At 39.6% G+C, this 27,730-nt stretch overlaps 1 protein-coding gene across 2 annotated transcripts in view; it reads left to right on the top strand.

Annotated features, from left to right (window-relative positions):
- The window catches only part of PPM1E (protein phosphatase, Mg2+/Mn2+ dependent 1E), a 98,182-nt gene that overhangs the window by 65,295 nt on the left and 5,157 nt on the right, over window positions 1-27,730 (top strand). For both annotated transcript variants that reach the window (XM_039508362.1, XM_039508363.1), the window contains exons 2-3: window positions 19,140-19,258; window positions 26,347-26,546. In XM_039508362.1, coding sequence (XP_039364296.1) covers window positions 19,140-19,258; window positions 26,347-26,546 — 319 coding nt within the window. The remainder of the gene's footprint in view (window positions 1-19,139; window positions 19,259-26,346; window positions 26,547-27,730) is intronic.

Below are 27,730 nucleotides of genomic sequence, written 5' to 3'. Positions count from 1 at the left end.
CTTTTGCTTTGGTCCCTCTAGGAAATCCTTTAGACTGAGATTGGAAACTGAACATTTACAGTTTCTGCCCAGTGGAAAAATGTCTAAGAGCTGATGTGTCTTCCAAACGAGACCATCTGAAAGCTTTTATGCATATTACCTACCTTTCTGTTCCTCAGCACTATAAATAATTCAGTTCAGTTAGCTTAACTACTACTGGCAACTTATTTATTAAGAATGACTGAAATAATCATGTTGCTCAGTAGAACAGAATACATATAGGACTTAAATATGAAGAGCAGCTAAAACATTTTGATTATTTTTTGAGGTAAATAATAAAACCTTACTACCAATATTCATTGCAAGTCTGTAATAGACTCTGGGAGTTAGCATGTGATCACTTGGAATTAATCAAGGTCTTATCCCAGTGCAATAGCATATTCGATGAGTTTATACTCCCTTTACTGCCTTGTGTGTCATCAGTATTGCAATCAATAGACCACCCTAAATGTCAATCATTTGGGAAGTAAAACTGAGAAAATGCAACTTTAGTTCATCCCATTTTGCAATGTTAAAATTATTTGGATGGACTTGTATGCTTAGTTGTAACATTTTGTGTAGATTCTAGAATTTTCAGTTCCACTCCTAACACTGCTATCTTCTATGTAATGCTTAGGAAAGTCAGAACAGTACAGAGAGGCAGTATTTTCTTGTGATTAGAGCAGGACACTGAGTTGCCGTTCTTTAAGTTTTATTCCTGGCTTTGGACGAAATCAATATATGACCTCTGATGAACATCACTTAACCTCTGTATCTCAGCACTATTGATCTGTAAAATGGAGATAATAATTACTTACCTTACGAGGGTGATATGTGGCTAAAATAATATTTGTAAGGGGCTTTTAGATCTTTCAATATACATAATTAGAAAGATCTGTTGTAACTGCAAAGCTGTAGTATGCCTTTGCTGCTGATGATTCAAACTTTAGATTAGTTGTATGTTGCCTTTGAAAGTCCATTAATTGAAAACAGAATGATTTCAAATAATCTATCAAACAGAATTTGACAAACTGGATCAGACTGCTGGTCTTCTGTCCTACATCTGGCAGTACTTAAGAGAAAGAACCCCATCCTGTAATTCACCCAGACATTTGAACAGTGAAATATATTTTATGGGGGTAAGTAAGGAGAAAATATTGCTTCCTAGTCATATATAGTAAGTTTATACCATATAGCTGAGATGTCTTTCAGTTGGTTTTTTAACTTCCTTACCCCGTTGGAAAATCCAAGTCTACAGCTTTAAATTAGATCCCCCCCCCCCCCATACTTTGCAACACTGTAAACATTATAATGCACAAAGAATTACTTGGAACAGTTCTGCAACCCTTGCTAATGTGTAACCCCACTGAAGTCAATGGACTACTCGCTTGGTGGGTGCTGCAGACTGGGGCTCTTAACCCTCTTTTAAATCCTTCTACAATTATTTGTCTCAATGACCTCCTAGAGCAGTGAATATCATGGTATGAACTCCACACCCCTGTAAGAAAGCATTTAATTTTATTTGTTTGAAGTCAAGGTAGTTACATGATGTAGTACAATGCAGTTTTCTCTGTGCCTTTAGTAATCAGACAACTTGTGCTTGCTGATTAACCTTGAAATGTAATAAAGACACTCAAATGAATGCTCCTTCTTGGTTAACTTTATTTGGATATCCCGAGTTTGTATAGTAGATCGCCCCAGATAGAAATATTAAGAAAAAAAAAAAAGGAAAACAGTTTTGAGCATATGGAACAAAATGAGTAAGTTAATGGAATGAGAGTTATTTCTCCCCCTCTCCCTCACCAAAAAAATTATCAGATAAAGCCTGCCTGTGCTAATAAATTCTGCTGCAACATGAACTCTTCTAGAGAGTATTTCATTAGCACAATATGGTGAGAAGGGAAATCATCATATTCAGGAATCCTGAGCTGCTGTTTTTAAACTCTACCCTGGACATTTTCTGTGCTGGCTGGTTAGAACGTGTAAATATCATCAAAACAGAACAGAAAGATGGTTTTCTCATCAGATTTAGAAGACATTTCAGAGTTCTGTATGGACAAAATCAATAATTTCTAAAGAAAACTTTATATAGTGTAAATAAAATTTGGAGCTAGTGTTGGCTTTTATTCAGATTTAAAATTAAATTAGTTTTTTCAGTAAGGCAACAGAGATTGAAGGATGGATTCCTTTATTTGCTAATGGAGCTATTATAATGATATTGAATCATGCTGGATTTCATATTGACTGAGAACCAAGCAGAGGGAAATCAATAAGACACTCTTTAACTTCCTGGAGAGCTTTTAAATAGTGCCCAGTCAAGTAGGGGAACTAGCCATCAGAGGATTGTTGTTGTTGGCATTAGTTTTCCATAGGGAAAGATCTCACTTGGGCAAGAGTGCATGAATATACATGGTTTTCATTATTCCTTTGGAATGGTGTGATGCTAATTAGGTAATGATAATTTTATTTCTGCAAAGTTGGTAAGAAGGTTTGTTACAAAACACAAAAATCATTTAGACATCTACAAAATTGTGCAGGGAAGGTGCTAGATTCCAAGAGGATAGGTGCCTTATGAAAAATAAAAATTAGTAATTTGTCAGATCTTTTGCCCTGTGTTATAAAAAATAGGGGTGGTTTGGATCCAGGTCCCCTATTAACTGAACTTTCAATGTTTGAAGTTATTGGTGATTCAGGTATATTATTCCAGTTTTGACTCTCTCTCTCTCTTATTAATTACAGGGTAACTGAGCATTTAATTACTTAGCAATTACCCATTCAGGAGTAGTGGATTTACAGAGTAAGCATCACATAACTGCCAATCAAACAAGTGGGTATTTCCGCATTCTGATACGCATTGTACTTTGGGAACTGTTAGGTGTACTTAATTAATAAGTTGAATGAGTAATTTCTGTGTCATAATATAGTGTTTGCCCGATAAAACCTATATAATTAGAATATGTTATAGTTTTCTAATTTGTAATAATACTGAAGACTTATTTTACAAAGAGCTAATTATTTAATGCCCCACAAACCATCTTTCCTCCCCCCTCCTCCGCTGTCCAATGAGAGAGGGAGGTATGGGCCCAGTTTTACAAATAGGGAGACTGAGCTACAGTGAATTTGACGTCCTCTGTAGCCTTTTAGAAATCTGTGTCAGACTATTGGAACTCAAGGGTTTCTAGGTTCCATTCCTATGGTCAGACAACTAGACTTCACCTTTCTCTGTATTGCAGAATTACCTTTGTTTTAATAAGTTTGGATTCAAATCTAAACTTTGCAGATAGGGCTTATTTATACAATGAAGGAAACTGTCATATAATTGGAGTTCATACTGGAAATTTAACTTATTGCAGTGGCTCACTCTCAGCTCCTCAAAGGTGCATTTTGGGTTTTAAGGCTTGTGTCCTGCATGGGGGCCTATTATGTAGCAGTTTATAAGCATGTATTAATGTAAATGGTATCATGTTTGGGAATCAGTAGATAAGTAATTTCATATCTCTAAAATTATCTTACTCCCAGAATGATTTAGGAGGATAAAGTAGAAAGAGGTTTCATTCTGTTGCATAAAACAGCCCTGGAGAAGCTGTTTTATGTAACTTGTTTTCCTTGTGGTTCACATCCCTTTAGCATGAATCATTCATTAATGTCTATAAAGGACTACAAATTGTTAAATTGAGATAAATGGTTTGTGATCACTAAAACAGCTTATTTTCATAATACACAAGAGTGTTTAGCAACCTTCCTCAATGTACTCCATGTTTCCACAACTTTACTAGGGAGCAGAGAAGTTGTTTTTCTGCTTAAATCTGTTTGGATCCATCTGTACAGCCATCTGCTCTTGTTCTTCCCCATGGGAAGGAGGGACTTCTGTGCAAAGGTACTTGGTCCTGCTAGTGAAAGCAGGAGGCTGGACTCAATGACCTTTCGGGGTCCCTTCCAGTTCTATGAGATAGGTATATCTCCATATATTATTATAACTTGTCTCCATCTGGATAGTGGTCTCTGATACTTTTTACTACAATCTTAGCCTACCTACTTTGGTGTCCCGTATATATCAAAAGATGTTACTTATGGCATAAGAACAAATGTGAGTAAAGCTCCTGATCCAATAACAGGAAAAAGGATGGGTTTCAGAGACTCTCAGGACAATTTCTGCAGTTTCAGGGAAGAAGGGAATTTAGGTAGTGTTGAACACAAATTGAGACTGCTTATGTACAGACATCATGATAATTTACCTTGAAACCACACACAGAGCATGGGGGATAGGACCCAAAACTGTCAACTGTGCACACAGGTCTTTGCCACTTGACCTAAAGGTGAGTCTCTCTTAGCTGTACTTAGTAGTAGGCCCGTGGTATACACATACTAGCCAGTATGTTGCTGTTGTCTCTCTTGCTTAACTAAAAGGTTTGTGACTGTGATGGCTCTGAGAACTCGCTGGGACTTTTGGAGTTGATACTCCGCTGCCATAATTTTTGTTTAGTCTGATCTTCCATAATGAGAAGTATCAGATGTTCTTCCTTGAATTTACTGGGGTTTATCCCTGACAGCAGCTTGCATTATTTCAACATCATTGAGGCCTCGTCCAAGAACTTCACTTTGGCAACTGTCTGAACACCCTGTGATAAGCACCCTAACTCAAGCTGACAGAGAAATGGAAGTAATGGTAACAGTCCTCTGGGTCTTGGAGGGAGCTTATATTTGCCTGCACTGTGTCTGTTAAATGATTTTTTGGATGGTTAGAGATCATTAATGGTTTATTTTCTTTCCTGAATTTACCATACAAAGAACTTCATCAAAAAAACTTGATTGTCATACTGAGACATACAGATGATTAGGCTCTATTCCAGGGGTAGGCAACCTATGGCATGCGTGCCAAAGGCAGCACGTGAGCTGATTTTCAGTGGCACTCACTTTGCCCGGGTCCTGGCCACTGGTCCAGGGGGCTCTGCATTTTAATTTAATTTTAAATTAAGCTTCTTAAACCTTATTTACTTTGCATACAACAATAGTTTAGTTATATGTTATAGACTTATAGAAAGAGACCTTCTAAAAATGTTAAAATGTATTACTGGCACGTGAAACCTTAAATTAGAATGAATAAATGAAGACTCAGCACACCACTTCTGAAAGGTTGCTGACTCCTGCTCTGTTCCTTTACACTGCTCCACCAGTCTCTGCTGTTAATAAACATCTCAAAATATAAAAGGTGGTAATTGGAGATATACCAATCTCCGAGAACTGGAAGGGACCTCAAAAGGTCATCGAGTCCAGCCCCCTGCCTTCACTAGCAGGACCAATTTTTGCCCCAGATCCCTAAGTGGCCTCCTCAAGGATTGAACTCACAACCCTGGGTTTAGCAGGCCAATGCTCAAACCACTGAGCTGTCCTTTGTGCAGAGCTTCAGTTTGTAGCAAAGTCCCTCCAGAGGTAAGAAGCAGGATTGAATCCTGAACTTGCCTAGGATCACATGGAAAGAAATTTCTTTTGGGCCACTGAAGGATGGCCAATGGTGTGGCTTAGCTTTTTGCCCCTTTATAAAGCAGTTCAGAAAAAAATACTGTATATAATCTGGCTCTTGGTATGTTTTTCTTATTTGGAACTTCATACATTTGGAGCAATTCTTCCCTAACCAACCCAACTATGATAAATCATGGTAGCAAGATTGTTTTTCACAGGATCTCAAAATCAACATTCTTTATGTAGCTTCTGTGCTGTGGTTTCTTTGTATTTTTGTTTTAAATCTATATAATTTTGCTTAATTATTACCAAATCATGATTTAATTCCTTCTGTGATGCTTTTCTCCTTGTTCAAGTCTGTAACCCATCTAGTAGCATTTCTGCAGTATTTTTCTGGGCTGTAAACTTTAGTATGATCTGAAATGTATGCCCACCATTGTCCAATTAGTTCTTTTTGTTTCAGGTTATGTACATTTTTTAGTTATATTTTCTATTTCTCTTGTATTGTTACTTTGGCTTTCTATATTCTATATATGTTATGTATGGAAATTTTTCAGTCAATGTGGAGTGCAAAAAAATTATATAAACAGCTATGTTATCAATAGAGCTTTCTGGAAATGCAGTTCCCTCAAAATCTAAACATTTTCTATGTTGATTTAACTGAAATTTAATTTGGGGTGGAAAAAAAGGGGAAAAAGTTCAGACAATATTGAAATGTCCCATTTTTATATTTTTGAAACACAATGTTTTGATTTTCCCCTTCAAAACAACTTTTCTTTTAAATTTTGTATTATATAAAATAAAACAGTCAATCAAAATGAAATGTTTAGATCGATCCAAAATTAAATCTTTTATGGAATTTTCTTTCATGGAGAATTCTGAAATTTTGGGTCTGTTCTGAATCTGAAATCCTCATGAAATGGAATTTCAGATCTCCACAAAGCTCTAATGATCCATAATAAGAAAAGAATACAGGTGTATTTGTATCCTATTTCTGCATGTCATCTAAAGGACTGTGGATTAGTGTTAAGTGCATCAAAGGAAAATATTGCACACTTCAATGAGATAAAATTGTGCATCAGAATTTTGGGAGTAATTATTAATTTAACTAAAATATTTTTTTAAAAGATTCTAATATGTATATTTCCTCTCTGGACAGCCTTCCAAAATTTGATAGGAAGAGCAAAAATAAAATGTGGGGATTTCAGTTAGTTACCTGAAAAATTAATTCATTTGGTCTCTCAAATATAAAGACCAGAGGAATAGGAAAGACTGCACATAAATATGGAATACAGTGTTGTTGGTAGTAATACTTATTTTACAGTAGCACTCAGAGGCCCAATTGGGATTGGGACTCCACTGTGCTGGGTGTTCTGCCAACACAGAAGAGAGACCATCTCTGCCCTCAATACCTTGGCTTAGCCTAAAGACACAAACAGACAAAGAGCTGGGGACGTGTATATAAGATAGACGCAAACAAATATGGTGAAGAATGGGCTTAGTTATATGTATGGTAGAATTGTATTAATAACTGGGGTTCGAGGAAGGGAGTAGGAAATCGAAGAACCACAGCTTGCCTTCTGTTCAGCCAGGATCTTGGCTGGGTTTTTTAGGCATTGTAGCAGAGGTGAGGATAAAGCAGTGGCCATTTGGATTTTATCAGGTAGTTTTTCTCATGTATAAGAGTGGCATGGGAGACAGCATGAAGATGTGTAAGGGGGAGGCAGAACTGGTGATGATACAGACTGGAAATACTGGCAGAGTAACAGTGAGGTCAACGTCACTATCAGCATATAGCTTTTCCTAATCCATACAACCATATTTCCTGCAGCAATCCAGTTTGTCACGAGAGAGCATAATCTGGTGGTTAAAACACAGGACTCAGTGATAAGAAATTGTGTCCTATTTCTGGCTTTGCCACACTCTTCTTTCTATGTGACTTGGCCAAGATCACACAAAGACTACATTTGCAAAATGTCCACTAATATTGTGTCTCCATTTTTAGGTGCCCAATTTGACATGTCAGATGCTAAATACCCACAACTGTTACTGCAGTAATGTTAGGCTTCATCCTCTCTCTATAACACTTATCTACTTCACAAGGTGTTGTGAGGTTTAATGAGAGTCTGTAAAGCACTTTGCGATCGTTAGCTGGAAGGTGTTAATGTAGAAGGGGAAAGTATTATTTCATATTGTTACCTTGAGTATCACCAGAAATGTGAATAGAACTTGTCACATATTTATATTAATTCTGCTATATTAAACTCTTTCACAACTCTGAGATGCCATGGCCCAGTCCCAGTTAAGTTTAGGAGCTGAGTCACATGTTGGTAAACCAGTCATCATAGCTGCATAAAATGACGGCACATAGCCGTGAACATTTTTTGTCTCAATTGAAGTTCTTTGTAGTTCTTAAACTAGTGAGCAATGAGCACATGCACACGCACACAGCACCAAACTTTATCAAAATTTGTCTAATCTTTCGGCCAGGTTCTGGCCTCAGTAGCTCCCACTGACTTCAGGCATAGTTATGTGTTTGTACCTATGGAGAGAGTTTGTCTGGGTGTGGGCAGCTTTAGTATTTATTAGATGTTGTTTAGGTGTATGTGAATTGACCTGGGATTTGCTGCAAGTCTTAATTTGATAAAAACAGTTTGGCAAAGGCAATTTGAGCTTGAAATACTAGGAGCAGCTGGCTTGCTGATACAAAAATGTAAGACGTAGTTGTAGCTAGATGTGAGAGACCTCACCAGAGCAATGCACCATTTACTATAAAGTGTTCTATTCCTTTGAAGTTGAACAAAACAAAACTAAAGGGTTCTTCCCCCCAAGTTAAAACCTAACACAGGAGGTGACAGGAAATGTCATCGTAACTACGTAAGCAAAATGTGGTCCTTCCAGGCATGTAAACATCAGTTATGGGTAGCCCTTTAACACAGCAATCCTTCCATTCTTCTCTGAAATTTTCATTACTTTTGTATACTATTTGTTATATAATTAAAACATGGGAAGTACAAACAGTGAATACAGTCACCACTGGGGGAATTCCACTAAGAGTACCGTCTGTTCACCAGGCAGCAAATGCAACAGATCAGGCAAAGGTCTTTATTACAATTTACAATATAGTAACTAAATAAAACCCCAATTATAGCACTTTGCATGTTTTACAATAGAAATTATTCTCTCCTCTAAAACAGGCTATCAAGCTATATAAACATAATGGTCACAGTGCCCTGTATTTTCTTCCATTTTATCCTAGTTTGACTTTATTAAATCTTAAACAAAATATATTTTCCAATATAACTTTTTTCTTTTATAAATAAATATTTTTATAGTTTATTTTACAGGTACATATGTCATAGACTATTGCTATATATGAAGATTACATTGAACTGCACATCATAGAAACAGGTCATCTGTATTAAAATTATTTCCTAGGTACAATTTTATTACGAGACAGTTTGCAAAATCCTTACTTAAAATCAAAGCTGCTGTAATAGTATTCTAGATTGTGATGTACAATGCGTTCATGGCATCAAATACTTGTATATAAGATCATTCCAATTTATCTGAATTAATAAACTAGATGACTATTTTACAGAACTGTATTTACTGCATAGTTAAAGTGGCTTTGGGAATTGTGTGTTAAGTTGAAATTGTACTTTGTGAAGTTAAAGTCATAGCTATTACAGCAGCTACACCTTATATACATCAGTTTCCTCAGCAGCTTTAAGCCCAGTCAACTTGCTTCAGTTGAAGACAGGTGCAGAAGGTGCCTATAATATATTATGGGTTTGAAAGCAAATTTCCAGATGACAAGTTGGTTGGTGTTTGCTTCTGTGTAATAGTAAGTCTATTGTGTTCTGGATTCTGGCAGCAGGAAAGCTTCTTACACAAGCAAACCCAAAGAATAGAAAAATGCCACTGGAGCCTTTGCGCCTGCCATCTTTTCTTTGCTCCTTATTTTCTCTCTCTATACTGCCTTAGTCAGGACTCCATTTATCATGGACTGATTGTCTGATTGGTTATGACCAATCTGTGGTTTGTTCAAAACCTTTAGTCCTCTTGCCCAGTGAGGATGAGTTCTGCTGCTTCAGCATATGGAAGCATTTCCAGATATATGGCCTAAAGCTCCATTCCAGGTGAGATGCGCTCGGTGCAGGAATGGAGGAAAAGGGACCCCAGGGCTGTTCTACCATACCCTTGAGCTGTGCATGGCCCACTAGGGGTTATGAGCATCTTGACAATAGCCAGATCTCACTGATTATCCAACCCCGCTCCCTCCTCTGGCATGCCTCATTTCACCACCTCTTTGCTGATTGGGGAGCAACTTCTTTGCAACTCCATTATCAGAATGATGTAGGCAAATTGAAGGGAATTCAAAAAAGAGCAACAATAGTAACTGAGGGAATAGAGACCTGTTCTTGGACCTGTTTAATTCAATGGAAAAACTCCCATTGATTTAAATGGATAAAGCATTGGATACAAAGTAATTAAGCATTGGAAGGGTATAATCACTAAAGAGTGAGAGGGAGTATTTGGAGAAGTTGAGCAAATGAAAGTTTTAGTCTGAACTTCAAGTGAAATTTCTTAACAGCAATTCTGTTAGCAGTGGAATAGTCTCTCAAAATAACCGTTGGAAACTCCATTACTTGGGTTATTTAAAACAAAACAGGATTATTTAAAACTAGATTGGATAAGCATTAGGAATTATACCATAGAAAACAATTCTGTATGGAAGGTGACAAGGGCAGTGCCATCAAGTGAAGGGTTTTAAAGATCTGCAGGACTTTTCATCTCTAATTTTGATTATCCTTCTGGTGATAAGATGATTCTTACAGATTGGAGCATGCTGACTGAGAGATCTCATGTGAGCCTAATGCAGCAGGAGCTTCACACCATCACTTGTGATTTACATTATATTCCTTCAGCACCAGTAATTCAGCCTGCCTTCTATTCCTCTCCATCTACATGCAGCTCTGAAGGGTTTAGAGATTTTTCCATGTTCCTTTTTCCAGTCAGTAAGCTGCAGTGTTTTTCCATTCAGCAAATATTTGCTCCTGTTATATTCTATGTTGCAGGACAGAGTGTCATTCTTAAATCTGCTTCTGGCAGCTACTATAGCTGAGACTGTTGAGGACCCCAACCTGTCAGCCTAAAGCTGGGTGCTTCCTGGACACTACAGTGTGAATAAGTGATGGTCACATAAACACCACCCTGTACTGGAAACCTACTGACTACTATACTTCCCTACATGCCTCCAGTTTCCATCCAGGACGCATCACACAATCCATTGTTTACAGCCAAGCCCTAAGATACAATTGCTTTTGCTCTAATCCCTCAGACAGAGACAAACACCTACAAGATCTCTATCAAGCATTGAGGAAACAGATTGACAGAGCAAGACAGATACCCAGAAGTCACCCACTACACGACAGGCCCAACAAGGAAAATAACAGAACACCACTGGCCATTACGTACAGGCCCCAGCTGAAACCTCTCTAGCGCATCATCAACAATTCCCCACTCTCACAGGCCTTGAGAGGCAGGCCAATCCTCGCTTACAGACACCCCCTAACCTTAAGCAAATACTCACCAGCAACTGCACACCATACCACAGAAACACTAACCCAGGAACCAATCCCTGTAACAGACCCGTTGCCTTTTCTGTCCCCATATCTGCTCTATTGACACCATCATAGGACCCAACCACACCATCAGGGGCTCATTCACCTGCACAACTACTAATGCGATATAGGCCATCATGTGCCAGCAATGCCCCCTGCCATGTACATTGGCCAAACCGGACATTCTCTATGTAAAAGGATAAATGGACACAAATCCGACATCAGGAATGGTAACATACAAAAGCCAGTAGGAGAACACTTCAGTCTCCCTGGACATTCTATAACAGATTTAAAAGTAGCCATTCTTCAAAAACAAAACTTCAAAAACAGACTTCAAAGAGAAACTTTAGAGCTACAATTCATTTGCAAACTTAACACCATCAATTTGGGCTTGAATAGGGACTTGGAGTGTCTGGCTCACTACAAAAGCAATTTTCCCTCTCTTGGTATTGTCACCTCCTCATCAATTATTGGGAGTGGACCACATCCACTCCAACTGAATTGGCCTTCAACATTGGTTCTCCACTTGTAAGGTAACTCCCATCTCTTCATGTGCCAATATATATTTATGCCTGCATCTGTAATTTTCACTCCATGCATCTGAAGAAGTGGGTTTTTTACCCACGAAAACTTATGCCCAAATAAATCTGTTAGTCCTTAAGGTGCCACCAGACTCTTTGTTGTTTTTGCCAGGGATGTTGAAGCCTTATATTATTTTCCACCGCCACCTCCAAAATTCCTCGAATCTAAAAGCAGCTTGCAAAGCTTGCTTCCTGTGAAAACAATTCTATTCTGATTTGCTACATTTAACTGACACATTAGAATGTTTTCCTAGATCACAGCCCTTCTGAATGCTTTGTGAAGTAAGGGATGAAAAAAGGAGTTAGTGTTACAAAACAAACAGGTTTCCCACAGTGAGCCTGATACACAGTGGTCATCTTACTGCAGTTACTTAATACATTATTATCTAATGAGACATTTGGTGGTGTACCTCTTCACTTTTTGAGCTTCCCATTGCTTCTTACAGCATTAAAAACCTCCCAAAGTACAGAGAGCCTTTTCTCTACTGCATTTGCATTTGACAATTCAGCTTCTTAAATGTTCTAACTAGAGTTTAAGGAACAAGACCAGACCATAGAACAGAGGAAAATGAGTTATAACAGGATTTCATGCATTTTCAGACCTGAAAGAACTCTTCATAAACTACAATCTGTTTCCCTTAATATTGCTAGAATGTGATAGTGTGATCTGAAAGGTTAGGATATACTGTTAACAGATACTACTGTGACATGTCTGCACGTACGTTATGGGTATTATAAGCTAATCAGAAGTGGTGCAGTGTTTTGTGATGGTTGTATATTTTATCACTCTTTCCTACAACTGCCACTGCAAGGACAGATTCATCTTGAATTTGATTAGACAATTGTCTGTGAAGCCCACAGATAGCAGCTTCCTCATCTAGCACATTTTCAGCTCTCCCAAACAGATTTATCAAACATCTTTGCTATTTCAACATTGTCAGTTCAAATGACGTTGCACGGAGCGTTGGTTATGCAATCTTTTAAAAGATGCGTTTGTTTTGCTTTTGCCTCACTGCAGTAGCTCAAATCTAGCTCAGCATTTCCCTGCATCAGAAAAATATACTTGGCTACTGCAGGGTCTTTAAGCGCTGCAGCAGCAGCAAACACAACACCTGCTCAGCTGCTGCCAGGCTGCAAGCGCGCCAGTGCCAGTGCGCACCCAGCCCAGAGAGCGCCCGCCCAGCGCCGCTTCCCACAGCACAGGGAGGGAGGAGGAGACAGGGCAGCGGAGAGCTGCTGCCAGCGCTGGCGCTTGACTGCTGGCGCTGCGCCTGCGCGCCGCGCAGCTTTGAAGTCCATTTCTTCAGGATCCCCTGGCTTAAACTAAGCATCAGAGCTTTCACCTGCTGTGAAAAGCCACAAGCTGGCACAGGTCAGATCAGATCAGTGTGCTAACAAGAGGAAGCTACTGCTTTGTGAGTAAAGAGAGGAGACTCCTCAGTGACATGGAGGCTGGGAATTACATTCTATTGCGGTACACCAATAATCCTTTCAGGTTCTACAGGCAGCTTATCAGGATGCTCCTCCCTCTTCCCTTCTCTGAATGCTGTCTGAACCATTGAACCTTGGCGAGAAACAGAAAATCCTTGCTTGGTGCAGTGCGCCTATAGATGGCCTTTAAAACACATATTGAAAAGTTGACTGCTGTAGCAGAGGGTTGTGTAAATAGCAGGGGGTGTTCCCACCCCAAAGAATTCCCTCTGCTCTGTCATTATTGCCATTCGTGCCAGAGGAGCTTACAATGACAATGGCTTACATACTTTTCCAAAGAGCTCCCAGACTCTACAAGAGATACTGACTGGACATTGGAATGTTTCGCAAATATGCTTTGGGGACCTGTATGAATTTTGTACCTGTCATGCAAAAATGCAATTCCTGCAAATATCTTGCAACAGGCTACACTAATGCTAGATTTTCACCAAATTGCATCCGTGGTGTTACATTATCTGTTGATAAGGGTTCAGTTAGCTTGTCATTCCTATAAATCTTTTCACAAATACAATAATTTCTATACAATTTTTCACAGATACAATCAATCATTATAGTCCTCACAGGAGTGCTCTGTATAGTCCTCACAGGAGTGCTCTGTATTTAGTCTATTTCAGCTCCTATCCTTAGTCCAAGGGTATGTCTACACTACGGGACTTAGATTCCCGTACTTAACTACATGCAATACTTTACATTGCTTGGCCGGTGGTTTTATGGGTTCATTCTGTACCATAGCAGACAGAGACATTTTCAGATAAGTCATGGGAGAACTAAAGCAAAGATGATATTTTCTAATATTTCTATTAGCTCTACAGTGTGTGGTGTGACTCACTGAATGTTGTGATCTCTGAAGGCCACAAGAGAACCTTACCCCATTTTTTGCCTTATTTGCATCAATAATGCCAAAGTCAGTTACACTGGATGATGATAGTACAAGGACCCTCCTGAGACTGGTGTCACTTAATCTCCATATTTTGACCGGCGGTGAGAAAGGAGGAGGAGAGGACTCCCTTTGCTTGTAATGTTATTGTTCTTTCCTAGCCTTTTAATCAGCAATGCCGTATCTGATGCTGTAGAAGCCACTTCCTGCTGAACTCAGCATTGCTGAGCTTGAAGTAAGAACTCGATCTTTTCTTACTCTCACATTTTTTTCTTTGAGAAGCTTGAGCTTTCAAAAAACCTATTTACTTCAAATATGATGGAAGGATGCAATTGATTATGCCCATATGTTGGCTGTGCACATCAAAAAGACAAAATGTGCCTTGTGTGGCTTGCCACTTAAGTGTTTCTGGCATGATGTTCGAGAGCAGGGAAGATAGAACAAAAAAGAAAACATGAAAGGTCCATAAATCTTGGCTAGATTGAAAATCTCTTCCATTAGAATAACAATACTTTGCCCTTCAATAGTGTCTTTATCTAGAAATCTCAAATTGCTTTACAAACATTTAATTAATCCCCCCACAATGCCCAAGAGATATATTAAGTATTATCCTCCTCCTTTACGGATGAGGAAATTGAAGGACTGAGAGGTGACTTGTCCAAGGTCACAGGCTGAGTTATTGTCATGGCTAGGAATGAATAAACACAGGAATCCTAATGCCCAGCCTTTGCTATACTGCTGGATCATATTGTCCCTGTTTCAATTTATTTGCCATAATTTGGAGATTGATAAAATTTGGCAAAATGTTTTATTTTCAACCAGCCAGTGGATAATCCCCTGAGATGGAGGGAACCCTTTGGCACAGATGTGCAGTGCAAAGCACCTGCACTGCACCCAAGAATCTAATGCAGGGGTCCTCAAACTGGGGGTCGGGACTCCTCGGGGGTTGCGAGGTTATTACATGGGGGGTCACGAGCTGTCAGCCTCTACCCCAAACCCTGCTTTGCCTCCAGCATTTATAATGGTGTTAAATTAAAAACACTTGTTTATATATTTATGGGGGGGGGGGGTGTCGCACTCAGAGGCTTGCTATGTGAAAGGAGTCACCAGTACAAAAGTTTGAGAACTACTAATCTAATGCATCATTTTTATTCCTGTTCTATGTACAGGGAGAGGTGAGGATAGACTAGGAGTATCTAGTGGTACGGAATGTTACAATTCAAGTACTAGTCTTTGTGGATGACCATTTTCCTGAGTTAAGTGGTACTGCAAGCTCTCTATTGAATGTTCATTCTTTGTGATAAAAGCAAAGGTACTGAATTTGATTCTCATCTCAGTTACACTGGGATAAATCCAGAGTAACACCACTGAAGTAAATGGTGATATTCTGGATTTACTGCAGTGTAACTGAATTCAAAATCTATTCCAAACAGGCATCCCCACCTCCTGTTTAGTCTGTTATTCTCGACATTGTAGGGGAGAAGCAATCGACCTAAGGTCCATTGCTAGAAGCAGCAGAAATGAAATTTCTGTTGTACTAATCAAGAACACACACCCCTCCAAATGGTCACTTCACTGCTTGCAGTGCATAGTCCTAGAAAGGCTCTATAAGAAGCTTTGTGATGTACAAATGTCAAAGTCAATTAATTCGGTGGCAGTCTGCTGTTACTGGTAGAACAGAGAATAACCAGCTGTACAAAGGAAAGCTGTTTTCAGATTGGTTTTCTCCATCTTGTCCATCAGAATTGATAAACAAGTCAGTCTACGCTCTGTGATGCCCTTTATACAGTACAGTGTTAAATCTGCCTTTCCCATTTTTAGGTGAGGATTTAATATTAGATTTAGAACACAGATAAATAACTGAGGGGAAATGTTTGGAAATTCATCACTCCAGTGCTATTGGCAAGAAGCAGAGGTGTGTGGTAAGCAAGTATCATTATAGTATGTGGGATGAGTTAAGCCTACTTCAGACTGTTTCTCTCAAACTTAATTGATGGAGGCTGCCCACATTCATGCTTGCTTATTACCTTAGCAGAGTTATCCCAAGATTGTTGAAATGCAACTGTGGGTGTTGTACAGACACCCACGCTGCCAACGAATCAGGAAGGATGTACTTAAAAACCTCTAATTTGTCTAATAACACATTTAGTGGCTTTTGTGTAGGTTTGGCATTGTAATGGAAATGTATGCCTTGTTTAGATAAAGAGCTCCAGTTCGAGACTGCAGGCTTCACATTTGTATTGTGCGAGGACATGTAGCTAGCTACTGGCAAGCCGGCTGGGAAAGGCTCTGACCAGCCACTTACCTCTATGCATTCTAATACACTTCACTTCTTATAACATGCCATTTCAGGGTAAAATAATAAAACCAATTATTTATGTGTGAATGCTAATGGCAGGGTGTTTATTTTCCCCTTATGTGGGGTCCCCATTGAAACAAGATTCCTACTGTATTTTTGCCCTAGCTTTTTATGTCCTTGAGGATCTTTATTGTACCTGCCGTCTTCTCAGCAGGACTCTCCATTTGATGTCCATCAGTGCTGCTCTTTAACTGTCCTGAGGGATTGTTTGTGAGTGATGGGAACTATAGCTCTCCCACATTGGTACTGCAAGGAGGAAGAGATTAGGGTTGGGAAACAAACTCATATTCCATTCCTCTGTAAAGTGAGCTCTGTTTGAGAGATTTGTTGTGTTCAGAAACACATGTACAGCATAAGCTTTCTTGCTTTTGCTGAGGTTTGTGTAGGTTCTGACTAGGCAAAATTATGTTCGTACATTTCTGCTTCAAACTATCTTCAGATAGAGATCCTAACATTGTTGCTGGCTCTGATTACATAATTGTTTGTAATTCTTTTAGCTCAAGAGTCATTGTATTCTTGTTTCTCTTGTAACATGAAAACTGCATAAAATATGACTGGTAACCTACAATGCTTTTCGGATGTGTAGGAGTTAATAGAAATGACAAAAAACATGCCTCACGATCTAAAGACAAACAAGGCTAGCTGGAGAATCAATTTCTACATGCACTAGAAATAAAGGAAGTTACAGAGCTTTTCCTTCTTGCTGATTCCTGTACATTTCCAAAAGGTATTGCTGTATATAAATGGGATCTGAGTTCTTGTCTTGTGCTGGGAAGATCCAGCCCTAAGATAGTTAATGTTCTCATGTAGTCATGCTTCATTAGCGTACATATTGCTGAGGTTTGGAGTAGCTGTATGGGTAGAATGCTCAACTGCTAATTCAAGGAATGACTCTTACTGATGTTGTAACATCAGAATTAGTGTGGCTTTCAGAGTAACTTGGAGACAGAAGGTGCCTCAATGTATCTTTTGGGAAAAGCTGGTATTTATTTCTAATCCTATGTTTAAGTAACTTTATGTAAACATTAAATACTATTTATTAAAATAGATATGAGATTTGCATAAAGCTAAATCTTCCATCTTATTCTAAATCTACCGTTTGTAATGGTGTTCATTGTCAAATATGATATCAGAAAGCATTGTGCTAAAGTGGATTTTCAAAGAGACTCAGCAAAATGGGTTTGACTGAAGTCTTTTGTGGAATTCAGTCCACATTAACTAAGCTACCATTGGGTCAGTTTAGAACAGCATTGGTTTTCTTTGGTTGGCAGCAGTCCAAATGTGAGTACATTGGCGTACTGCCTCGGATCTCAAGAGACATGTCTATCAAAATCCATATTTGGTGCATAGGATAGAAACAAGGTATGGCCATCTCATCCCTGAGTCCATCTAGTTCAATATCTTGTCTCCAACAGTGGCCAGTATCAGATACTTCAGAGAAAGGTGTAAGAAACTCTGTAGTAGACAATGATGGGATAGTTTGCCATAGGAGAAGTTTCTCTCAATCCCTTCTCAGTTAGAGGTTAGCTTTCTAATTCTCTGTGGTTTTATTTAGGTAGTTTCAGGCAATGTGCAGTTATGATTTTGAAAATAATACATTTGCAAATCTGAATTTTATTATAGTTGAAACTAGGAGATTATGCTCAAAATTAGAACTACGAGGAACGCCTCATGCTTGGATTTCTCAGGTCTGGGTGGTGACATTTCTGGATTGACATTGCCCATCTGTCTAATTACTAGTCAGATAATTCCCTCAGTCCTTTGATTGAACATACAGAAAATGTTTTATGGTGAAAAGAGAAACATCTTCATAGACAGAAGTTAAGGCTCTGTCCACACAGGACAAGGACATGGATTAAAGAATTGTACTTAAACATATGATGCCAGCTAAAATGGTTTCTAACATGGTTCAAAGAACAGGAGTACTTGTGGCACCTTAGAGACTAACAAATTTATTTGAGCATAAGCTTTTGTGGGCTACAGCCCACTTCATCGGATGTGGCCCACGAAAGCTTATGCTCAAATAAATTTGTTAGTCTCTAAGGTGCCACAAGTGCTCCTGTTCTTTTTGCGGATACAGACTAACACAGCTGCTACTCTGAAACCTGACATAGTTCAGCCAGTCATTCTGGATGAGACAAACTGTGGTAGCTATATTTTATCCTAGCCTATGTAGTGAGGAATCTAGACTACAACTCATTTTTAAACAAGTGAGACCTGGTCCCTGCTGGTTACTGGAAGATGTGTTAAAAACTGATTTAGCTAGCTGTGCAAATGTTACCCCTACTGTTTAACAGGAGCAACTGGAGGTCTCTGTTTGCAGTTTCCAAACTCCCTGCCCTTTGAGAATCTGAATCAAGAGCAGAGACTGAGAAACTGGACAGGATGGGTTTCAGCTCAGGTTTGTAAATGCAAATAGAGTAAATGTAATGTGATTCATAAGCTCTCGTGTGCTCAAAGCCCCAGTTTTGAAGAGTAAATTAAAGGTGCAAAATGAGGCATAAAGGCTTTTAAGAAGGGCCCTTGGAAGTGAAATTTAAGCCTCAAGGCTGCAGAAGAGCAATGCTACCTACCAAAAAATAATCTGCTGCACTCTCACAAAAATATTGGACAACCTTCAAATGTAGGTGTTACTTTACAAATGTAAATGTTGTTCTGCATTATGCTGCTTGCCAGTTTGAAAATATCAGTTTGAAAAATATCTTTCCTGTGTTTTTCTTTTTCAGTAATTGCCCTTCATTTTTGGCTGCTGCTTTAGCCAGAGCAACATCAGATGAAGTCCTTCAGAGTGATCTTTCAGTGCACTACTTACCAAAGCATGTGGATAGTACAGAAGGCATCATACGTAAGTGCCTATATGCATTATACCATACTTCATTTTGATACAATCTTTTATGCAAACTGTGTCCCAGCAAACTTTGCGGAGTAAAGCAGTACAATTGCACTTTCAGAGATAATTCATAGATTTTTAAGGCCAGAAGGCAGAGACGACCCATACCTGCCACTAGTTGCGGGGCAGAGCGAGGGCAGTGGCTTCAGCAGAAGTTACTGAGCATGCTCAATACAAGCCAAGCAGCAATTCTGTGGGGAGGGTGGCATATGTCCTCAGTCAGAAGGGACCATTGTGATCCCCTGCATAAAGAGGACATAGGACTTTCCTGAATTAATTCCTACTTCAATAGGTGTGTTCACTAGAGCATATCTCATCTCACCAGAGAAACAACCAGTCTTGATGTAAAAATTTCCAGTAATGGAGAATCCACCACAGTCCCTTTCTAAGTTGTTCCATTGGTTAATTACTCTGTTAAAAATTTGTACCTTACTTCCAGTCTGAATTTGTCTTGCGTCCAGCCACTGGATCATCTTAGACCTTTGTCTGCTATATTGAGGAACTCTCTGTTATACAATGTCTGTTCCCCATGCAGGTACAGTATTTGTAGACTGTGATCAAGCTACCCCTCAGTCTTCTTTTTGATAAGGAAATAAATTGAGCTCCTTGAGTCCCTCGCTATAAGGCACGTTTTCCAATCCTTTAATCGGTCTTGTGCAGGGGTTCGCAAACGGGGGGCGGGACCCCTCGGGGGTTGCAAGGTTATTACATGGGAGGGCACGAACTGTCAGCCTCCACACCAAAACCCTGCTTTGCTGCCAGCATTTATAACGGTGTTAAATATATAAACAAGTGTTTTTAATTTATAAGGGGGGTTGCACTCAGAGGCTTGCTATGTGAAAGGAGGCACCAGTACAATAGTTTGAGAACCACTGGTCTTGTGGCTCTTCTCTGAGTCCGATTTTTCAACATCCTTCTGGAAGTGTGGACACCACAGCTAGATACAATATTCCAGGAGCAGTCACACCAGTGCTGAATGCAGAGGTAATATAACCTCTCTATTCCTACTCAATACTTCCATAGCGGTGGTAGAAAAAATTTAGGGGCATAAAGGAGAAAAGATGTGTTTTTAAGTGAGATTTTAAGAGATGGAGTCCCGGAGACAGAGGAAAGTTGTCCTGGACACAAGGAGTTGTAGAAGAGAAGGTTCTCGCACCACCAGAGGTGAGATGATGGGAAGGGACAAAGGAGACCAGTTCTGTACAAACAGCCGTATGGAGGGCAGTAGAGGGAGGTATATATTTAGCATCAGGATGTTCCTTTATCTGTTTTCATGTTACCATAGTCACAGTTCTAAAAGCAAAATGTGAGCAACGGGTATTAAAAAGTGAATTGCAAAGCTTTAAAATAAACACTTTAAGATTGCAAATGAGTATCAGGATCTAATTACAGACTTTACAATTACAAATACATTTTTAACAACCTATCTGAAAAATCTGCCATCAGAAACCGCTCCTCTCTGTGTGCTTCTAGATGGGGGAAAAAGCTGAACTCAGGCATTTGGCTGCTTTTCAAATACCTTGTTTTATAATATGGCTGAACTGTTAAGTCTTCACATATGCAAACAGACGCTACACATACTTAGACACATAATAGACACTGTATTATCTATATTGTGATACCCCAGAAAATTTCACAGGCTGCACTGGAGTGGCTACTACTGTATTTGCTTGAGGTGAAATTAATTTGGATGGAGATTATCTCACACAACATCTATGTTACTACTTAAGTTCTGCAGTGAGAGGCTCTTGTCAGAAGAAGGAATTAGACTGAGTGGCCATGCAAGTGAGGGGTGTCTATACGCTCCTGTGTGCTTCAAAAAAGGTCTTCAAACCAGCCCCAAGTAGCCTAGGGTTGGATTCAGTGGCCCTGAATTTCTTGCCTGTGCACATATTGGCAGGGTGAAATCCATCTGCCTTAAGCCAGCTTTGTGTGGGAAGGAATGAATTTCACTCTGAATTTCAGCTGGTAATTATTTTTACAAAAGATTTGCAGTTTCTTGGGTTTCAGTGACTGTCATACAAAAAATGCTTGAAGTTAAAAACAAGAGGAATTTTCTTTTTCTCTGTTTGAACATATTGTATAGCAAGACTTTCCCATCAGTCTGCTCAAGGCCACAAATTCTAAGTCACTCAGGATTCTGCTGACTACATCCCTTGGAGAGCCCGCTGGGATGCTAATTTAGATGGATAACATTCCACAGAATGAGTTGACAGGAGTCCTTCATTCGGTTTGGAATACTCAGCAACCCTTATTATCCCTCCCTCCCTCTTATTTCTGATAAAAAGATATAAATAGCGTTATGGGAAAATAAAAGCTTTAGAATTTTGGCCCTCTGAAGAGAAAGTTTCTAGTCTGATTCTTAGAGGCCTTCACGAACCTGAGGAAAATGTGCAATTTGCTCTGGGCTTGCTATTTGTAGGTGTTGCTGCGTCTCACCCTAAGCAGGTGAATGGAATAGATTTGTCATTGTTCTGGCTGAGCAGCCCTCATTATTTCCAAATTGAAATCTCTTAGACTCTCATAAATATTTGACAGTCTCCAAGGAAATTTTGACATTTTTCAAACTAAGCCTCCACACAGAATATCTAAGGAAGCTGATGTTTTAAATGAAAACATCTGTAGGTGTCTTTTAAAATGTATTTAAACCTGTAATACAAAGAAGCAATCATACATTGTTATCTGTACCTTGGTGTAGCAGTTAGCAAAATGAAACTGGGGACTCCATGCAGGACCATAGCGGAATGATGTGGTCATATGTAGATAAGTGAGGTTTAAATACACTTTAAATAATGCAAATTATTGTGAAGAAAGAGAAATAAAAGTTGATGTCCTGGACCACAGCAAAGTGATGAGTTGATTTATGGGTCATGTAAGATTAAGCAATTCCATCTCACATAATACACTAAAAATCATGGTTTTGCGCACACATGACTAAGTCAAGGAATGAGGAGTTGGTGTCTTGAATAAAAACATTAGTTGGAGCAATTCACAGAACTGAAGGAGGTTTCATTTCAAAGGGTCAGATATTCATTTGACTAATATTGTCAGTGACTAATATTGTCATTCTTCTAACTGGGATAGTTAGAAGAATGTAGTGATTGACTGCTTTCCTGTGCCTGGTCCTGACTAGTGTTCATGTGGGGAGGCCATTACACTTTGGGAGAAACAGAGGAAGCTCTGGCAGATCTATGACACAGTTGTTTGAGAATGGATTCCTGTTGAAACCTAAAGCTCTGACCTGAGTTTATATCAGACTGCTGATTTTCAAGTTGCTCAGATTAGTACAGGACTAAAGAACAAGATGAATTGTAACCTGGTGCTTCTGATGTCCACCTCTGCATTGGTCTATACTGGAAAGGCTTTTGTTTTAGAGGTCCACCAAGCTTACTGCTCTATATAATGCAGAAAGTAGAAGGACTTAATATTTGCCCAAATTTGTCTCCTAACCTCAGTTTCTCCTCAAGAGAGACATTTGGTTCGGCTGGGTGAAGGCGGATGATGGAATCTGTGAACTCCTCTACTACTCAGGTTTGGTAAAAGGAGTCAGAAGTGTGCATGTGGAAGGCAACCTTTTGAACAGAGATGTGATGCAGGGGACGATCCTTACCTTAAAACAAAAAAAGGTATCATTGAACCCACTGATGTATGAAAGTAAGAGTGTGGAATTAGCATATTCAGAGTGACTCTCCAAGCTTTTGAGACAATGAGTCTGCAAACCAAAAGGAATTATGAGTTCTAGGCGGAATTGGTTATGAGCGATTTACTAATCTTTAGTATGTGTTTAGTTTAAATTTTTTTTTAAAACAAACAGGGCTTCAGAGATTTCTTTTTTGAGAGGACAACCCAGGAATACATTACATTTGGAAATCTTTTTAGTGGAGGCAGAACTCCTCATGGCTGATAAAGATCAAAAGGGGCTTGGAAGACGAGACCGACAGTAGAATAAGAACATGTATAGCCAGTAGATTTCACAAAACAGATCTCAAAGACCCAGTGCATCATTTTCCCGAGAATTCTTAAATTGGATTACAACAGAAATACAATTACAACAATAGAGTAAAATAAAATTTGTAGATTGAGACATCTAATGGATTGATCACCCGGCTACAGACAAGGAACTCCTGCATTGTAATCCCAGCTCTGCAGTCATTAAGGCCCAAATTTTCAAACGTGGTCTTCAATTTGGGGTACCTCTTGTTTTGAGTATCCAGCTAGAGACATTTAGAGCCTGATTATTAGTGGTGTTGAGCAACTACATCTAATGCTGATGTTAATTTAGAGCCTATAAGGATCTGGCTCCAGGTGTCCAGAGATGGGCACCCAAATAGTGAGGTGCTCAAGATCAGAGGTTACCTCTTAAAATTTGGGCCTAACCTCTCTGTATCCGTTTTTTCATCTGTAACAGGAGATTATACTTCTCTCACATCAGTGTTCTGAGGATTAGATAATGGTGGTTCAGCACTTTGACGATGATCAATATTATATAAGTACCATTTTCAGTGTTGTAGCCACGTTGGTTACAGGATATTAGAGAGACTAGGTGGGTGAGGTGATATCTTTTATTTGACCAACTTCTGTTGGAGAAAGAGACAAGCTTTTGAGCTTACACAGAGCTCTCCTTCAGGTCAGAAGAGCTCTGTGTAAAGTTACTCTCTCACCAACAGATGTAGGTGCAATAAAAGATATTAACTCATCTCCCTTATCTCTCTAATATAAGTGGTGGGTATTACTAAAACTGTTGAACAAAGATAGAGACCTAGCTTAAACCAGTTATTAATAGAAGGACCTTTGAGACCTGTGGATGAAAAGTGCTGTGGAAATGTAAATATCACTTCAGAAATTGTACTTTTCTTTCCATACACATTGATGAAGCACTGCCATTCATTATTTGGCTGTCACTAGAAATGATTTGTATGAAATAAATGGGAATCTCTCCTCCATCTGCTGCGGTGAGTCAGGCCTGGTATCGACAGTGAGAGAAAATGGAGAGTTTAGAAATTGACACAAACTTGCCTTTCCAACCCCCCAGTCTCCTTTGCAAAGATAACCAATCAACCAACGTTAGGGACAAAAATGTCTGACCTGGGTTTCCTCCTAGCAGTGGTGCAATTAAGCTGTACTTCCGACACTGAAGATTCTTGGAGCAGCATTGAGGCAGCAGCAGGAGGGAGATGAAATTCCACATGATTCAGCCACAATGACAGCTGACTCAGCTCCAGCTCAGCACCGCGACATTAACGATTGAGTAATTTACAGCTGTGAGGGGGTGGATCGGCTGCTTTGGGCCTCTCTCCTTTTTTTAATCTCAAGCAGCAATTACTGATGCTGCTGCCACTGTGCACACTCCTCACAGGGGGGAGGGTATTTAATATCTCAGCACAGCGAATGGTTTCTCTCCATTCGTCCTTCAGAAGGATTTCTGAATTTAATGAACAGGTGACATTAAAATCAACAGGTTTTTCTCTTAAACATGCCCATGGGAAAAAGTGGGCGATGAACTCTGGGGATTAAGTTCCCTGATTGAAGATATGATTTGGACAGTTCAGTATTTGTGTTCTTGTTTCACATGCTGCCCAGCAGTGACATTGCTGACAGCACTGATAAGACCTGCATATTCCAGGTATCTGTTGCAGCTTGGTATCTCACTGTGCTATTACTCTGATGACCTAATGGTATCAGTACTTGCCCACCTGCTTCCAAGAACTGATGAACTAAGAAGTTCAGTCTCCTTCCATTAGTAATGAGGAGGATATTCCTTCCTCAGCCTTGCTATGGCTTATTTAGCCAAACATGGTAGAACCAACTCTCGTGGTCTAGTGGCTGGAGACTGGGAAGCATCCAGGGTCTTTCCTGATTCTCTGTCTTCTGTTCCTGCTCCAAGTAATTAAACTTGGGGAAACTGAGGGTCAGTTTTCCATATGTGAAATTAGAATAAATTACTTACCCATTGTGGCATAGGGAAAAATAAGCAGAGCTAGAAATAGATCCCAGGAGTCTTGCTTGCTAACTACCAGACACCACATTTTTCCTAACTTTATCAGTGACTGTTAAGTAGGCCATCATTAGTAGGTGCTGCTTATTGATACTGACGCTGTTTCTGTAAAATCAGATGTGGAATGGTTCCCTTTGGATATGGTACTTCTGCAGGGCAATTGGAACCACTAGACAAAGACTTTTGCTGAAATTGGACCCTGGAGACTCAGACTGGTGAAATTGTAATATGAAAAGAGCCTTAGATGTTTGCAGGTCTCCCATGTTTACTTGCTGCTTTTTCTTCCAGTAAAAGAAGCTAACTAGACTTTCATAACTGCAGAATGGTTAGCGAGTGCCTGACTCTGCACATATTAAGAATGATTATTTTACGAAGTGACAGTTCACCCACCCCTTAATGGAAGGCTGCTCTGGACTTTTCACCTGCTCACAGAGATTTCTTTTGGGCTCAACCTACTTTGAGATCTGAAAACAAAATAACATTAAATTATGAACATCTCAGTTAATATACCATTTGAATGAAAACCCATGAACATGCTTAAAAGAAATGTTATAAACCCTGCTACGTCTTATTAATCGCTGCATTGCTCCAGTTCTGTAGGGGTGTAACTCCACTGACCAAAAACTGGAGCAAAAATGTGGTGAATCATGCCCCTTGAGTTGCTTTTTAATGTTGCAACTCATTTGCACCATGAAGTGTTTAAATCCAGACATTGTAGGAGACAGGGCTGCATCCTCTTGTTTGGAACTGCACATGGGCCTTATCAGGGGAAGCATCAAATCTTCTCATTCATTGCTTCTTGCTGATGAGTCCAGTAAAGGTACAGGAGTAGGTAGGATATAATCAATCAGCTGTTACCTGGTGAATGCTAATTATACTGTAGGTAGCTTCCTCTTTTCCCTTTACAGCCAGAATCCAGGGTTTTCGAATTGGATGGATGAATCTCCCGGCCAGCATGATTTTATTTCATCTTTATAATGCACTTGAGTGGCAAATCCTCATTTAATAGCATTCTTAGAAAACCCTTTATTTCTTTTGGCCTCCTCAGAGATTGAGACAGTGAAGCTAGCCCGCTCAGTTTTCAGCAAACTCCACGAGATCTGCAGCAGCTGGGTGAAAGACTTTCCGCTTCAAAGGAGGCCCTACCGCTATTATGAGACATCCATCCATGCTATCAAAAACATGCGCAGGAAGATGGAAGACAAGCATGTCTGCATTCCTGACTTCAACATGCTCTTCAACCTTGAGGTAAAGGGGGCTGGTGTGGGTCAGTTAACCTACTGAATATGGGTTTTGGGAAATTAGTAAGCATTTTACTGTGCAAATATTTATGGGTCTCACAAAATGCCCATGGCCTATATAGGATGAAACGGAAGCTTTCATAAATACCTAGTGCCTATCCCATCCTGCTGTAGCCACTTGTCCAGTTACTGTGTGGCTGTACCCCCGTCTCACTGGAATCTGCATTTTATTGTAAGATTTTCATCCTTCATTTTGGACTAGTTTTGTCCTGTTGTTTAGATGTTGTCATTTACAAGGCTGGTGGCCGCCTCATAATCTAGAAACTTGCATTTTGCTGGCAACAGAAGAGCAGAGAGAACAATATAGGATGCATTCACCATCATGGAGATTGATAGCAGCATGGGTTCTGCAATGCTCCTAGGATTTAGTGGCCTGAGATTCAATAGTAACAGAGTTTCCCCCAGTGGCAGCCAGTGCATTGTGTTACTAAGGAGTAAGCTAAGGCAGGATCCTCTACTTGACTGAAGATTGCCCAGATAGCAGTTAATCACAAACAGAGAAAGAGAGGTGATGGTGCAACTCATAACTGGTTACTGCTGTCTAGTTGCCTGCTGAGCCAGGCCTTTGCTGCTGGACTACCATGTTTCTTGGGAGAAACATCAACAAGTCGAAGGAGAGGAGGTAAAAAACAGTCCTCCTGAGAGAATAGGTTTGCAAAAACAGCCACCACTACCAACTTTTTGGTAGATCCTGGCCCAGGTTTACTTTCATCCATCTCTTCATATCACTTATCAGCAAAACCCTCATGCAAGCTTTTCTTCAGATGTAAAATCTCAGACGTGAAATGGCAAATATGTGAAGTAGCAAGAATTACACAACCTGGATCAGTATGATGGAAAAATTGATTTGTATTATGCATTGTCAGTTTAATAATCATTTTCTTGCACCCTGTCTTAGTTCTTGCCTTTAAGATGTATTATGTTAATGCAAACTGAGGTGGGTTGGTGAGTTGTGTGTATGAATTGGGTGCAGAAACTGATGTCTCTTGCTACTGGAACATCGTTTCCTCTGTGAGCAGTTTGGGCAAGACAAGAAACCTGAGTTGAAGATGAAGGATTCTGCCTATCTTGAGCTGAGAATGGGATCACACTTAATTACCTGATGAGACAATACATATTAATGTATTAATT

The sequence above is a fragment of the Mauremys reevesii genome, linkage group 20, assembly GCF_016161935.1.
Source record: "Mauremys reevesii isolate NIE-2019 linkage group 20, ASM1616193v1, whole genome shotgun sequence".
Taxonomy (NCBI): Eukaryota; Metazoa; Chordata; order Testudines; family Geoemydidae; genus Mauremys; species Mauremys reevesii.
The sequence above is the reverse complement of the archived record's forward strand: the minus strand, read 5'-3'. Positions and strand labels throughout refer to the sequence as shown.